This window comes from Topomyia yanbarensis, chromosome 1 (genome assembly GCF_030247195.1).
Source record: "Topomyia yanbarensis strain Yona2022 chromosome 1, ASM3024719v1, whole genome shotgun sequence".
NCBI lineage: Eukaryota > Metazoa > Arthropoda > Insecta > Diptera > Culicidae > Topomyia > Topomyia yanbarensis.
In genome coordinates this window covers 53,965,161-53,980,118 of record NC_080670.1, presented here as the reverse complement: position 1 = coordinate 53,980,118, position 14,958 = coordinate 53,965,161, and the positions used below count along the sequence as shown (strand labels likewise).

The 14,958-nt window shown below is 46.9% G+C and overlaps 1 protein-coding gene across 3 annotated transcripts in view; it reads left to right on the top strand.

The window, feature by feature from the left end:
- LOC131677633 (hemicentin-2) overlaps positions 1 to 14,958 on the top strand; it is a 709,680-nt gene that overhangs the window by 679,063 nt on the left and 15,659 nt on the right. The window contains exons 12-14 of one of the 3 annotated variants that reach the window (XM_058957532.1): positions 7,437 to 7,745; positions 7,814 to 8,094; positions 8,170 to 8,203. In XM_058957532.1, coding sequence (XP_058813515.1) covers positions 7,437 to 7,745; positions 7,814 to 8,094; positions 8,170 to 8,172 — 593 coding nt within the window. In that variant the 3' untranslated portion in view covers positions 8,173 to 8,203. Of the gene's footprint in view, positions 1 to 7,436; positions 7,746 to 7,813; positions 8,095 to 8,169; positions 8,204 to 14,958 lie in introns of those variants that run through there. The other 2 variants (XM_058957531.1, XM_058957529.1) reach the window with 2 other exon arrangements.

Here is a 14,958-nt window from a genome sequence, read left to right as displayed (position 1 = left end):
GAAGCTTCCGATTCCGCCGAAATTGTTCAACCTAGGTTTAATTGAGCATCAATGAGCTGAAACTATAAATCCAAACAATTTAGAACACATTTTATGAAACTTTTCATCTCTTAGATAAATTCCTATTCCGATTTACCAGCGAATTTCATGCGTGACCACACTCTGCAACCCGTAGCTCCAGAAGTCGGAAGTCGGAAATAGATGAAATTCAATAGCAGCCTATGGAAACGTTTTGTACCTTTTATTTGAGACTAAGTTTGGTAAAATCGGTTCGATTATCTCCGAGTAACCGATGTAAATTTGTTGTTTACATACATACACGCACACACATACACATACGCCCTAAGGGATGAGGGCAGCAGGAACTGGAGGACAGAAGTACAAAGACTTAACGACCCCCCCCCCCGGGACCTACTGTGAGTTGGGGACTCTTGATAGGATATGGTGGGGCAAGGCAGTGTTGGGCTCTGTTAAACCTGTAGAAATAGCCATATAAATCCAAAGGCTACTCCTTCGAAGTAAGTCGGTGCGGCTTCTGAAAAAAAAAATGGATAAAGCACCCTCACCCAACTGGAGTGCCTACCGGCACATTTGGATTGATATCAGTAAGATCAGAATTACGGCATACTGGCAGCAGAACACGGATTTGAATAAGGATTTCATCGAAATTTATCCGCGGACCGACAGCCACGCCATTCCACTACCGTAGTAAGGGTGGGTGACACTTCCCCGAAACGGCGAGTGGACTAATGGTACTGGCTGCTCTCTGTCCCAATAAAACTTTGGTAGCTCTACAGGTGCGTTCGAAAAACGGCACCTTAGCCGGTGGAAGTGGCTCAGTTGAAGACTCCTAACTAGCGCGGATCCGGCTCTGAACGCGGTTCCCCCTGAAGGACCGCGTCAACCCTTGCACGCGACCTTACTGCTCGCAAAGGTAACTATGGGATGATGTGAGGCGACTACTTATTACGGGCGTAGATAGCGGCTTGGAGTTGGGATCCACAAGCATGTAAGAAGACAAAAACAACAACAATAAGAAAAATTCTAACGGAGCAACTGTGGTGAACCCGCCCAAGTAACAATTGAAGTTTTATAGCACGCTACAAGTGCAATCTAAGTTTTATTAGTGGCTATAAAACTACCATAAAACCACAATTGTTACTAGGGCGTTCGCTAAAGGTGTGCTAGCGAGGTCGCCGGCCCAGAATAACGAACAAGTGCAACCGCAACAGCAGCAGCAGCGAGCACGAGCGGCGATAAACCAACTGTACACCAAGGAAAGATAGGTTTTCAGGTGCGCACGCCGAAACCAAGCATTATCCAAGAAGACCAGCAGTCTGGGTTACCCAAAGTGACGAAGTTGAGGCAAAACATCGAAGAACTCCACGAATTTGTGAAAAGCAAGGGCAACGTGCACGCACAGATCAAGGATCTAGTAATCAACATCAAATCCGCCGTTGCAGCAGCCGAATGCGAACAGATGGCGTTACTAGAGCGAAACGCCGAAAAGACGCTGAAAACACCAAGGATAGCGGAAGCAGAAGCCTATGAGATGCCGAAGGGTGACCGGTTTTCTCGTTCTGTGAAAAGAGTAATGGAAACACCAGTAGAGGAGGAGGAACCGAAGAAGCTCATGAAGGTCGGTGAAATACAACCGACAATTGCAAAGTGAATGACGAACCGCAGAAGAGAGGAGGAAAAAACAGAAAGAAAATAAAACGAAAGAAGAAAGTCCATCGATCGCGCCAGGAGACGTATAGGGGAGACGCTCTAGTCGTCAAACCAACCGACCGCGTGACGTACGCTGCATTCCTCAAAAGTGTGAGAGAGGATCCCAAGCTGAAGGAGCTGGAGGAGAACGTTATACAAATCAGGTGTACTCAGAAAGGCGAGATGCTGTTCGAGCTGAAGAAAGATCCATTGATCAAGAGCTCGGCCTATCGGGAACTCGTGGCAGAAGCGGTGGGAGGAGAAGCCAATGTGAGAGCTTTAGCTCAGGAAGCAGTGTTCGAGTGGATGACTGGATGACATCACAACGACAGACGAGGTGAGGAGTGCGCGCTTATAGAGCAATGTAGCCCGGAGAAAGAGCATATATCAATCAGGTTGAGGAAGGCCTACAGTGGCACACAGACTGCAGTTATACACTTATCGCCAAACGCAACCAACAAGCTTATGTCGAGCGGTAAGATCAAAATCGGATGATCGGTATGCTCGTTTCAATTGATCCCTAGAGCCACTAAATAAATGAAGAGGTGTTTCAGGTGCCTGGGTTTCGGCCATTAAACAAGAAACTGTAGAGGCCCGGACACAGCTGATCTGTGCCGAAAATGTGGGGAGAGAGGACACTTTGCTAGAGACTACACAAAGCAACGGAAGTGCTTGCTCTGCACAAATGAGGGCGAAAAAGACCACATGACGGGAGGCTTCGTATGCCCAGATTATAAAAAGGCGAAGGCAGACCAATGATGAAGGAGATAACCCAGCTTAATCTTAATCATTGTGACATTGCATAGCAACTATTGTGGCAGTCAACAACAGAAACGAAGTGCGACGTGTTCCTCCGATATTGGTAACCGGGTGGTGGATAGTGCAGGGATGGCAGCAATCCAAGTTATGGGCGGTTTCGTGATCGCTAGGATCAACAGCGTATTCGTATGTAGCTGTTATGCACCCCCACAATGGACACCAGAGCAGTACAATGGGATGCTGGACACATTAACCGACTCGTTAGTCGGGCGAACGCCGGTTGTTATAGGGGAATATTTTAACGCTTGGGCCGCAGAGTGTGGTAGCCGGCTGAGCAACGCAAGAAGTTACAGCCTATTGAAAGCATTGCCGAAGCTGAACGTAGGTGTGTGCAACGAAGGTTCAGCTAGCACATTCCGTAAAGACGGCTAGGAATCCATCATCGACGTAACATTCTTCAGCGCGTCGCTGATGGATAACTAGAATCGGCGAGTTAGTGAGCAGTACACACACACACAGCGACTGCCAGGCGATCCACTGAACGGAATTTCATTGTGACGCGGAGAGTGAAGACTGGCGAGCGGCAGTAGAAAAAAAGTTATTTTAGTGGAAACACGTTGTACTGACAGCCCTGGTCTTATTTCTAATGCCGGTGAGCTATCAATGCCGAGGAAAACCGGAGCCGAGGAACTGCCGGCGTCTGAAACATTGGTGGAACGAAAGGGTCAGCATCATCCGTAATGCCTGCCTGAAAGCCAGAAGACGCGTTCAGAGAGCAAGATCTGAGGCAGTCAGAGAAGAGGGTAGGGTGACATTCCGGGTGGCTAGGCCCGCTTTTAAATGCGCGATGGTGCTTAGTAAGTTCACCTGCTACAAGAAGCTGTGCAGAGAAACGGACGCTAACCCATGGGGCAACGCTTACCGTGTCGTGATGACTAAGATCAAGAGTTCAACGACGCCAGCTGAAAAGTGCGCTGACAAATTGAAAATAATCGTGAAGGGATTTTTCCCGAAGCACGACCCAACCGCATGGCCACCTAAACCGTACGTTGATGTAGACGGTAAATATGCTGGGAACAAGCGAGTCTTCAACGACGAGATTCTCATAGTGGCAAAAGGGTTGAATGCGAAGAAAGCTCCCGGTCCAGACGGTATCCCCAACGTGGCACTGAAGACGGTGATCCTGCTGTTTCCGAACATATTCAGGCTAGTTCCACAGAAATGCCTGGACAAAGGCTACTTTCCGGATAGATGGAAGATCCAGAAGCTGATGTTGCTAGCAAAACCAGGGGAGTCACCTGTAGATTCAATATTGTATCGGCCCATTTGCCTACTAGATACTCTTGGTAAACTTCTGGAAAGGGTCATCCATAACAAGTGGACGACCTTCACTAAAAATGAGAACGGGCTATCACAGAGGCAGTTTGGGTTCCAGAAAGGGATGTCGACGGTGGACGCCATCTATACAGTCCTCGCGAGCTTGGAGAAAGCATTGAAGCAAAAGAAAAGGGGTAATCGCTACTGCGCCGTGGTTACGATAGACGCAAAGAACGCGTTCAATTGTGCTTGCTGGGGGTGATCGTCGTAGCGCTACACAGAATGCGAGTTCCGGACTATCTGTGTAACGTTTTGAAAAGTTACTTCCAGAACCAAGTACTGGTCTACGAAACGAACATAAGGAAGAGATCGATTAGGGTCACGGCGGGAGTACCTCTTGGCTCCATACTCGCTCCAACGCTCTGGAATATAATGCGCAACGGAGTGTTAATCCTGGAACTGCCCAGGGGTGTAGAGATCGTCGGCTTTGCAGATGATGCTGTCCTGACGATAAACGGCGAGACACTTTAGGAGGTGGAAATGTTACCGGCAGAGACAATAGGCATCGTGGACGTCAAGTTGCAGCTGGCTCACCACAAGACCGAGAAAGTGCTAGTTAGCAACCGTAAAAAACCCAACGTGTCGTGATCAGCGTCGGGGGACAATCCATCTAATTGATACGTGCGCTGAAGCACCTGGGTGTGATGGTCGACGATCGGTTAAATTACAATAGCCATGTCAACTATGTATGTGAAGAGGCTGCGAGAACAACTAACGCATTGGCAATGATTGAATAACAGAGGAGCAAGAAGCAGCCCGGCGGGTGTCTCAATGACACTGTCTCATCCTCAATACTAGTGTATAGCGTACCGGCCTGGGCTGCTGCGCTGAACTCAAATCGGAACCGGACGAAGTTGACTAGCACGTTTCGTGTATTGGCTGATCGTGCCGCGAGTGCGCACAGAACGATTTCGCCGGAGGCGGTATGCGTAATTGCCGGGATGACCCCCATCTGCATCACTCTGGCTGAGGACGTGGAATCCTACCAGCGGAGAAATGCACGTAATGAAAGGAGCTTGGTCTGAGCAGACTCGTTGACTGTGTGGCAACAAGAGTGGGACAACGCGGAGAAAAGTAGGTGGACGCATCGACTTATCCCAAATGTATCGGGTTGGGTACATAGAAGGCATAGAGAGGAGGCACGGATGCTTCCGGAAGTACCTGCATCGTGAACGTGCAAGAGACACCGGAGCACGTTGTCTTCGAATGTTCTAGGTTCGAAGAAGTCCGAAAGGGTATGCCTTGTGTAACAGTTGACAATATCGCCGAAGAGATATGCCACGACGAGCATATCTGGGACGCTGTCATCAGAGTGGTTACGAGTATAATCTCAGAGCTGCAGAGGAAGTGACAAAGGGACTAACAAATTAGCGCGTTTGGCCAGAATGCCGCCGTGTAACCACAAATCGAGTTTCGAGAGAATTTCCGCCGCCAGGGAACTCTCTGATGGTGTAGAGTGGGTCAACCGGCCAGTTGAGTAGTTCGCGACGTAGCACCAGTTTTGGGTCGTCGAGGCGCTAGTGAACCGGATGTCAAGCTTCACCGTAATCGCTGGACTAATCTCGATACTCTACCGACTAGCTCGTGAGCCGGCTACATCCACCGCCGGGAATTAGATCGAGTAGACCGCGTCTAATAGCTAACAGTGGCTCGTTAGGGTGCCAGTGAACCGGTAGCTACGCTCTATTCGGAATCGCTGGATGGACCTCAGTACTTACTGGCTGGCCTGTTGAGTAGGCTAGGTCCACCGCCGGGGACTAGATCAAGTAGATTGGGACGAAGCGGGTAGGTACATGGCTCACGAAAAGGAATAGGGAGCAATCTACTGCCGGAGAACACACGGTAGGATAGATTCGCCGCCGTGAACTATCCGACAGAATCGTGACGAGAATGGAATGGAATAGTTGACTCACGAAACAAACACCGGTTCCGAGAGAAATTCCGTTGCAGGGGAGCTCTCAGTCGGAGTAGGATAATATCCGAGTTGATCTCGATAAATCTGGGAACAAAATAGCTCACGGAAGCGGGTTTTGGTCGGAGTAGGATGAGTTCACCGTCGATGGCTATCCAAATAGATCGTGATAAGGCCGGTAGCTGAATGGCTCACGGATACAAGAGCTAAATGCCTCAAGGAATCAGCACCTTTATATGGCTCATGGGGACGAGTTCTAAACGGCGACGTAATAGATGGAAAATAGTCGAGAGTTAAATCAAAGCTCAAAGGTCGAGCCATTTCTTGAACCAAGTGAGGCTCTGATATAGAGTAGAAGAAAGAGGTGCGACGAAAGTACAACGAGCCCCCTCCACAAAGTAATACCTTCACGCAATTCGAGAAGAAGGGCGTGAAAGAGTAAGGAGTTTTAGTGGTTAGGCACGAACGTGAGTCCCACCCAGTGCCAATACACTACAGGCCAGGCTTTTGAAGCTTTTTTTTAAACCCAATTATAAAAAAAATACTCACGCACACACAGACATTTGCCGAATTCGTTAAGTTTTCAGAGCGATTGCATAGCCTTTTTATAGGAGAAAGACAAAAAATAAGTTGGAGATGTTTACTTTTTGTTATGAGAACAAAGGATTTTGTGTAATGGGAAATAACCGATTTTAGCTTGCAAATTCTACCAAAATTCTCTAGACATCTGAAAATTTTAATCCATTCTAGACGTTTCCATATCAATAAAATTTATTATGCACATACAATGTATATTGTCTGAAAGTCTCAACCACCATAGCTCATTCTAGTTTGGCTCAAGCATGACTACAACTAATTCATGGCGCTAAAAACAAAACCAAGACAAACTAACCAAAACACCATCCGAAGAACCTACACAAACCACTCACATCATCACTGTGTCGAAATTGCATCAAATCCTTCGCTAGATGTGCCCCCACCCAAGGTCTTGCTATGCTCATTAACATCCCCAAATGCTGTATCCGGTATGTAAAACAAAATCCAAACGTCAAGTACGTAAATTACTTGATGCTGCAACGAAACTCACCAACACTGAATTAGGTATGTTTTGGATTGCCCAACCGTATAATTATATGATTAATGAAAGCATAACTGCAGCTCTGTGTAAATATGTAGGACTTCTATTCCGTTCTAAGCACCGAAGCGTGAATCATTCAAGCACAGGACAGTCTACATAGACTCAAACACACACACACATACACAAACTGCTCTGAAGGAACTAATTGTATCTGGGCGGCTCTTTTCAGGTGCTTTCTTCCCACATGCACAAATGGGTCGAAAGAACGGGCCTCGGTTTGTATGCCAGTGCTGCTGTGTAGGACTTGTGCAAAAGGGTGTTTGGTTTTGCCTTAGAATAAATGAAGACAGCTCAGCTGCAGCAGCATATTTCTTTCCATTGTTTGTGACTCCATGCGAACTCACCTCTGCTGTTATCTCACGTAGGACCCGGTTCCAGCTACCGGTTTCGTTCGACACACATTCGTGTCGTTTGCATTGCCAGAACGCTAGCTGGATTATTATTTTGCTGCATAGTGCATCACTGGATTGGGGTGGGATGGGTGGCCACTGTAAACAACTCGACAATACAACCCCTTCTGTTTATTTTACCTTTTTGCAGGTCGACCCGACCAGGTGCACAACTGCACATTGGCGAATGTCTCCATGACATCATTGCAAGTCCGATGCTTCGAAGGTTTCAACGGAGGACTGGCGCAATCGTTCTTCCTGGAACTTCGGGACACCCAGTCGCAAGAGGTACGCTTCAACAATACCTCACCGGTGCCTCGGTTTGCGGTGCCGAATCTGCACCCCAGTGCGATCTATCAACTGGCCGTGTACGCATTCAATTCCAAGGGCAAGTCCGAACCGTACGTGATGAGTGCCGCCACGCAGCGGCTTCCGGAGAAGCAAATGAACTCGGAGAAAGGTTTGTTAGCCTTCTGTAAAATGCAAATTATAAAATTATTCCCTCTGGTTCGTTTCTACCCCCTCCAGCAGAGCGTCCCCGATCACCACTGCCTCTGACACCGACCCTTTCGATTGCTATTGGACTAGGAGCGGCCGTGCTCATTGGAAGCTGTGCCATTGTGTTGGCCCTGAAATTTCCCTGCGGTGCCAGCCGCCGGCGGAACAAGGAGACGGCCCAAAGCACTACGGTGCGCACCTCCTCACCCGGGCCAAGCGATAAAAGTGTGGCCAGCAAGGATTACGATGGGAACGAGAGTGACGAGAAGAATCCGGACGTCATTCCGGATACGATCGATTCGGATGATCAGGTGAGTCGGGAATGTTTTTCTACGTTCTATTTTGGCGTTTTGAAAAGAAACCACAGTAAATAATTCTTATTACAGTAGACCTGTGCAGTTGTGTTGTGACTCAAGGGCGTATGTGTTTTTGCTTGTTTTACTGTTGAACAAATATTGTTCGAAAATCACAATTTGGGACACAAAGCTGTCCGAGAACGAATTGTAGTGAATTAATGGTTCTTTGCGAAAATATATTTATTATCTGAAATAAAAAACTGAATTTTTTAAATAAATTTAAAAAATTACAAAAACCCATTATCATATTTTTTCAATTTTTTTTTCTGTCGTATGCCTTTAGTAATTGGAAATTTTTCAATGTACTTGCATCATGGAATTCAAAAATAAATTTAAACATGTTTCCCAATTTCCTATTTTCCTGTTTTCCAAATATAAATGTAATTTTCTTAAATAATATGATCATACATATCATTTTAAATCAATATGCGTTTAGCAAAAGCCTTCCAAAATGTATTTGGTTTCTAAATATTTGTAATTTCAAGCAAAATAACATAAATTTTCCTGTAAATGTCTGTTCTTTTTTATAATAAGGTTTAAAAAGCTTCAAAAGCCTGACCTGTAGTGTATCGGCACTGTGTGGAACTCATGACTCACTTTCGTGCCTAACTACTAAAACACTCTTTTTCACCCTTCTTCCCCTCAGACCTACATTTGGCTCCCCGCTTCATCGCGATCTCTTGTCCCCAGCGATGAACCTAGTCTACCCAACGGGCCCCCCTGCAGGTGCTGAGGCATGTTCAGTGATTCCGGATGGAACTTAGCTTACGTTTAACTAACGCTCCAACGACCCACTGCTAGTGATCTACTCGGTATAATCCTCGGCGGCGGTGGAGCTACTCACGAGCTACCCGGTAGGGTGTCGAGATCGGTCCGGAGCTACGTCGCGTACTCCTCAACTGGTCCCTGACGGTAGACCTAGTTAACATCGACGGAATTGGACCTAGTTAACATCGACGGAGGCCCATCTCTTCGACTATATTGTCCACTGTCACACCAGCCATATCTGTACGATCTTCTCTGAATCTAGAGCATTCAAAGACGTGTTTCGGTGTCGCTCGTTCACGCACTTCGGGCAAATAGGTAACGAAGCATGTCCAAACCGATGCAAGTACTTCCGGAGGCATCCGCGGCCGGGAAATAACTGCTTCAAATGGAAGTTCACTTCTCCATGCACCCAAGCCGATACATTTGGGATGAGTCGGTGGGTCCACCTTCCTGTCTCCGCGTTGTCCCACTTCTTCTGTCACTTAGCCAACAAGTCCGCTCGGACCAGTCTCCTTGCAACCAGAGTGATGCCGATGGGAATCATCCCGGCGATAACGCGTACTGCCACCGACGTTATTGTTCTGTAAGCACTCGCCACTCGTACGACCATCAGCCGGAATGCCTGCTTTCACTGTTCTGCTTCGTTTTCAACGCCGAACCACAGGCAGGAACCCCATATCGAAATATCGACGATGAAACAGTAGATAACAGACGTCTCGTGCCGCTTCTCAGACCGTCGACGTTTGGCATGATTCTCGCTATTGCGTTCGTTGCCTACGCTGACTTTTCGCAGGCGTAGTCGACGTGATTGTTGAAGCTCAACTGGTCGTCGATTATCACTCCCGATTGCTTCAGTACACGTTTTGATACAATTACGTGCTCTCCAATGTCGATCTGTAATCGCTGCACCGCTTTGCAGTTACTGACCAACAACACTTCCGTCTTGTAGTGAGCTATTTGCAGCTTGGTCCCGAAATTATCTCAGACACCGACACCTCCACTTCGTCATGTGACTCACCCATCACCGTTAGTAATGAACTCTCGATTTTCACTTTCCTGGGCAGCCGCAGTATCAAGACCCCATCGTACATCCCGTTAGACCGAGAATGGAGCCCTGAGGAACGCCCGGTGTGACACGAATTGACTTCTGCACTTCGCTCGTCTCGTACAACAGCACTCTGCTCTGGAAGTAGCTCTTCAGGTTCTGGCATAGATGGTCGGAAGCCCTCAATCTGTGCAGTGCTGCAGCGATGGCTTCCCAATTGGCACTGTTAAATGCCTTCTTCACATCTATCATGATCACAGTGCAGTATCGATATCCTCTTCGCTTCTGTTTAGATGCCTTCTCAGCACTCTCGAGCAGTGTCCGAATTGCATCCATTATCGATGCTCCTTTGCAGATTCCGAACTGCATCTTGGGTAGTCTGCGGTTATAAGCCACCACATCTTTCTTGATAGACCGGCCGCATCCACTTTCTCAGTCCCACAGTTTGGTCGAAGTGCCTCAACGAAGAGGTCTTTGTTGGCGGCTTTCGTCTTCATTTTCGCTCGCCGGTCATCCTTCTTCGTGCTGCAGCAGGGTTCCGTTGACCGATACAGAAGCGAATCGTCTTGTGAGCGCTATGGGTATACGTTTCACATACTCTCCAATCCATGTTCGACGTCAATGAAGTCCCGTCTCTCCGAAATGTGCTAACAGAACTACATTGCACAATCGTACGTCTACCTTCGCTAGAACTTCCTGCTGGATACAACCTCTTGTGTTGGTTACTCTACTGCCCCACTGCATAACCCAGGCGTTGCAGTCACCACCGGCCTCCGACCGATCAACTGATCGGTTAACTACTCCAGCCTTAGGCTGAATTGCTCCATTATCCACCGTAGAGGAGCGTAACAGCTGCACACGAAGTCGACGTTGATTTTAGCGATCACGAAGCCCTTGTATGAGCGTTGAATGGGGAATCTGTCCATAATTTGTATCACCTGCTTGTAAGCAGTGCATTTAAAGTCGTCTGATGGTCGTTTCCGTCCGCTGGAGTGCGAAGCACTTTGGTCTCTGCGTGCAGTCTCTCGCAAGATGGTCCGTCTCCCCGCATTTTGAGCACATTCCGGGTCTATCTGGTTCTTTGCAAACCCCTACAAATGTCCAAAGCCCAAACACTCGAATCATTTCTCCGTTTGTTTATTTACTCGTGTAGCGGCTGTCAATGGGCATCTCCACCATCCAACCGTAACTTTGCCTACCTCCAGGACCTTATCAGCAGTGGCTACGGGTAAACGAATCATATCGCTGTTCGAGTTCCTTCGTATCCTTTCTTTAACCCGATCGTCATATGCACCTCATCCAGATTACACTGCTGTTTCAGTGAACCTCTCAGCTCGTCTTCCGTCGAGATTTCATCAAGGTGCTTGCACACAATCACCGTCTTCGGGTTTAGGGCTTTAACTTCACTTTTCATTTATCGATTTGGTAATAAATAGTTTCCTTCTTCAACTGGAAGAGCCTTTTCGGGTACGCCTGATTCTTACCACGTTTTCCCGCAAATCCCCGAGTAGCGAGTCTTCTCTGGCCTCCTTGAGCAGCGCCGCATACGTCGTCGCGTCATTGGCTGTGGCGAGCACGGCTATCCCTTTGGCGCCTTCTGTTGAGCCGAAGGTTTTCCTTTCCTCGTCTGCTGTCCTTTTCGCTCTTCCTTCTGCGTTTACTGTTTCCCGTGTTTCTCCTTAAACGGTACTCCAGCTTTCTCCCTGTTGGGTGACATCAGCGACCTCGAGCGTCTGTCTCGTGGGCCCGCCTGGTCTTCCCTTTCCTGGCGAGGTTCTTATCCTCTTTGGAGTCACGGAAACTGACGTGTTCTCCACTACAATCTGCTTCTCCTTCCCCCACTTCGGAGGGGCTAGGAAGATACTAGCCTTAGCCGACGCCAATGCTCGCTCAGCTACAGCAGTCCTTCGCGTTGCCGTGTCATACTCTTGCACGGCAGACACTAACGCCATTGGGATTCTGAGAACCATCTCCTTAACGTCGTTATGGACATTGTTTCTCGCGTCCACAAACTTGTGGAGATCCCTCCACCAAGTACTTCGCTGCCACTACTTTTGGATTCTGTGGGGTGTAATTCATACCGCTCTGCTCTGGCTGTTGTTGCTACTGTTGCCGTTGTTGCTGCTGTTACTGCTACTTCCCTTCCTGCCGTTCTTGCTGAATGACTTCAGCTGCTGCTGGTGATCTCACCAAATAACATATGGCGAACGGATTCGCCGCGCTTGCTCAGTATACGTGAGTTTCTTTGCTTTTTTATTTTGACTATAGCGGTTTTAACCTTAGGATAATTCGCCTCTTTTCGGGTTAGAGAAATCTCTTTTGGAAAAATTTCTAACACAATCTGCGGGGTTGGAAATCGAACCGAGGTGAGCTAAGTACAAGGCAATCGATTTAGCAACTACGCTATGCCCGTCCCCATTCTTTCTTTGTTTTTCTTCATTAAATTGGGAACAAAAAACCAGGGCCGCTATCTCTACTCGTTGTACGTAGTCGCCTCTTGTGATCGATTCAGAGCCGAATCGGCGTAGAATCAGTAATGCCCCAACCGAACCTATTACCACCAACTAAATGGTGACGAGTTTTGAACGTACTCGGAGACCTGCCAGGGTTTTGTCGGGACGGAAGCAGTCGTGTTGTTAGCTCACTCGTTATTGCAAGTCGGTGTCATCCTTCCGTACTCAGGGAGTAGAATAGCACGCCTGTCAGCCCAAAGTCGCCATCCAATTCGTGATCCGTGTTCTGTCCACCATGGTCAGCATGCCATAATCAGGATGTTACTGGCGTCGGTCCTGATGTGCCAGTTAACACTCCAGTTGGGCTAGGGTGCTTTTATTGCTAAAATCGTAGATTACTGAAACATTTGCTTAGTCAGAGCTGCTTTCGGAGTTTTGTTTTTTAGGTTTTGCCTAGTCCAACCCAAACCCCAGCATATCCTAGCAACTTTCCAATTCGCAGTAGGTTTGGGGGGGGGGGAGTTCTAGTGTATCGAGCTTCTCTGTGAGCTGGTGAGCTCTCTACATACAAGTAACATCCAGCTCAGCCTCATGACGACAAAATTTTGCTGATCTTATGTTTCCTCTATACGCGATCAGCTTTCCAATAATAGCACGATTGTTCGAATCTCTGACCGCCGTTCTATCAAGGTACTCACCTGTCCCGTTAATGTTAGGACGGGTCGCCACTGAGCCACCAAAATTTCAGTGTCTACACAAATTCCAAGATCATTGGCAGATCATTGCCGTACATGACCTAGAGTGCTCAAGTCATATGGTATGAATACTGCAGCTTCGAGATCCTTGAGTGCAACATTGAATTCATATCGTGATACTGTAGAACTGCTTCAGCCCCATATTGAAGCTCATACCACTTAGTCCCTAAAGATTAACCGTGGGTCTTCTGACAATGATGGCAATTTTAACTGCAGGTATCCCTACTCGCGCTATGAATTCGTGGCCCTTACTCGTGAAGGACATGCTCAACCCTACGGAACATTGCATACATATCGCTTGCTCTACTTTTTCTTCTGTTCAGCTCTCTCTTGCTGAATCAGATCAATTTCCGCTGGGGTGAGCAAATTGTTGCGAATGAATGTTCTACGCCTTGTGTTCATCGAGTACTGATTCGAATGTCCGGCAAACTATGAGTACGCCATATTAAAAATCTCAACTATCTGAGATCGACCGTTCACGTAGGTGTCAACCTTTGTGCAAATGTATAACAAATTTGTTCAACTTCGTCGTCCACATGATTCCATTCTCCCGTGAGGGTGAGTGCGCGGAGTCTTCTGGTCACAGTATTCTTCACGGGTCAGCGGTTCTTGTTTGTGACTGCTATCCCCGTCCGTTCTTAATGGTAACTCTTGGAACTCGTCCCTCCAGGAAGCCCATTATCCTACTTCCAGTCTCTGGTCGTTCGTGTTGTGCCAGGTACTAAGACCAACAATAGTTGGGGTACCATTCTCGGGTGATCGCAACATCCTTCGTTATCGTAGCTCCATTCTGGGGTTGCGGTGATAAGTTGACGTAGTGGGTAGGGCCTACTAGGCACTGACTCGGTTTCCACCTTGCCTGGCAGCACACAAGTGCTGTCTCGCTTACCCAGCACTTCAAAGATACATTGTATAAACTTCCAAAAGCACTATGAGCTTTGTCCTTTTAAAAAATATTCGTTCAATTTTTTTGTGTAGGAGGTGACTTTCCTGATTTTTCATTTCCATTTTAGTAAATCCTCCTCGGAAATCCTCCTCCCACTACCCTTCGCCTTTTGACCCTTACTCTGTTACTCCACATGAAGGTTCAACCGCTTTCGCCAACCCTTTCGAATAATAAAAGAAAAAAAACTTTTGTTTGCATTCCAGCCTAGAAATAATCTAATTACAATGGTTATTAAGAAAAACCTTCATTGGTGACGCCAGTTAATGCTTTTTCTAACATCAAAATCGAGAATACTAGTCATCTTCGAGTTGGCTACACCTTCCCCCATGACGTGTCGTTGGCCAAACCATTTTCAATCAATAATAATGCTAATAGTAATAAGAAATGAATTTAAAGAGGTGAACCAGCTCAAAGCTGAAAGCCTCTAAAATAAAGATATAAAAAAGCAATGAATTTTTATAATATTGTGAACAGTGAGCAAGTAAAAGTGATAAAATGTAGAGTTTGGATGGTTTAATTTATTTTATTTTTTTGCTGCAGCTGTCGCGATGATCTTCCAAGTGTAGTTGCCAACACCCTTTTACTGGCATATCTGTTCAATGTGACTGTTTTTTAATTTCGATCTGATTGAAAATGTATTGTGACTTACATGCGTTTAAAATCATTCTATTTTATTTTTCGTTCTGTGTACGGATTTGTTTTTTCTCGGTGCTTTTAAAATTTAAACAATTTTTCCATAAACAGTCACGAAATGATAGCTTCCATAGGTAAATAAATCTCTCGACCATCAAATACAAGCGATAATTTATTGAAATCACCCGACTTCGTCGCATGTGAGAAAAAGCTAAATTA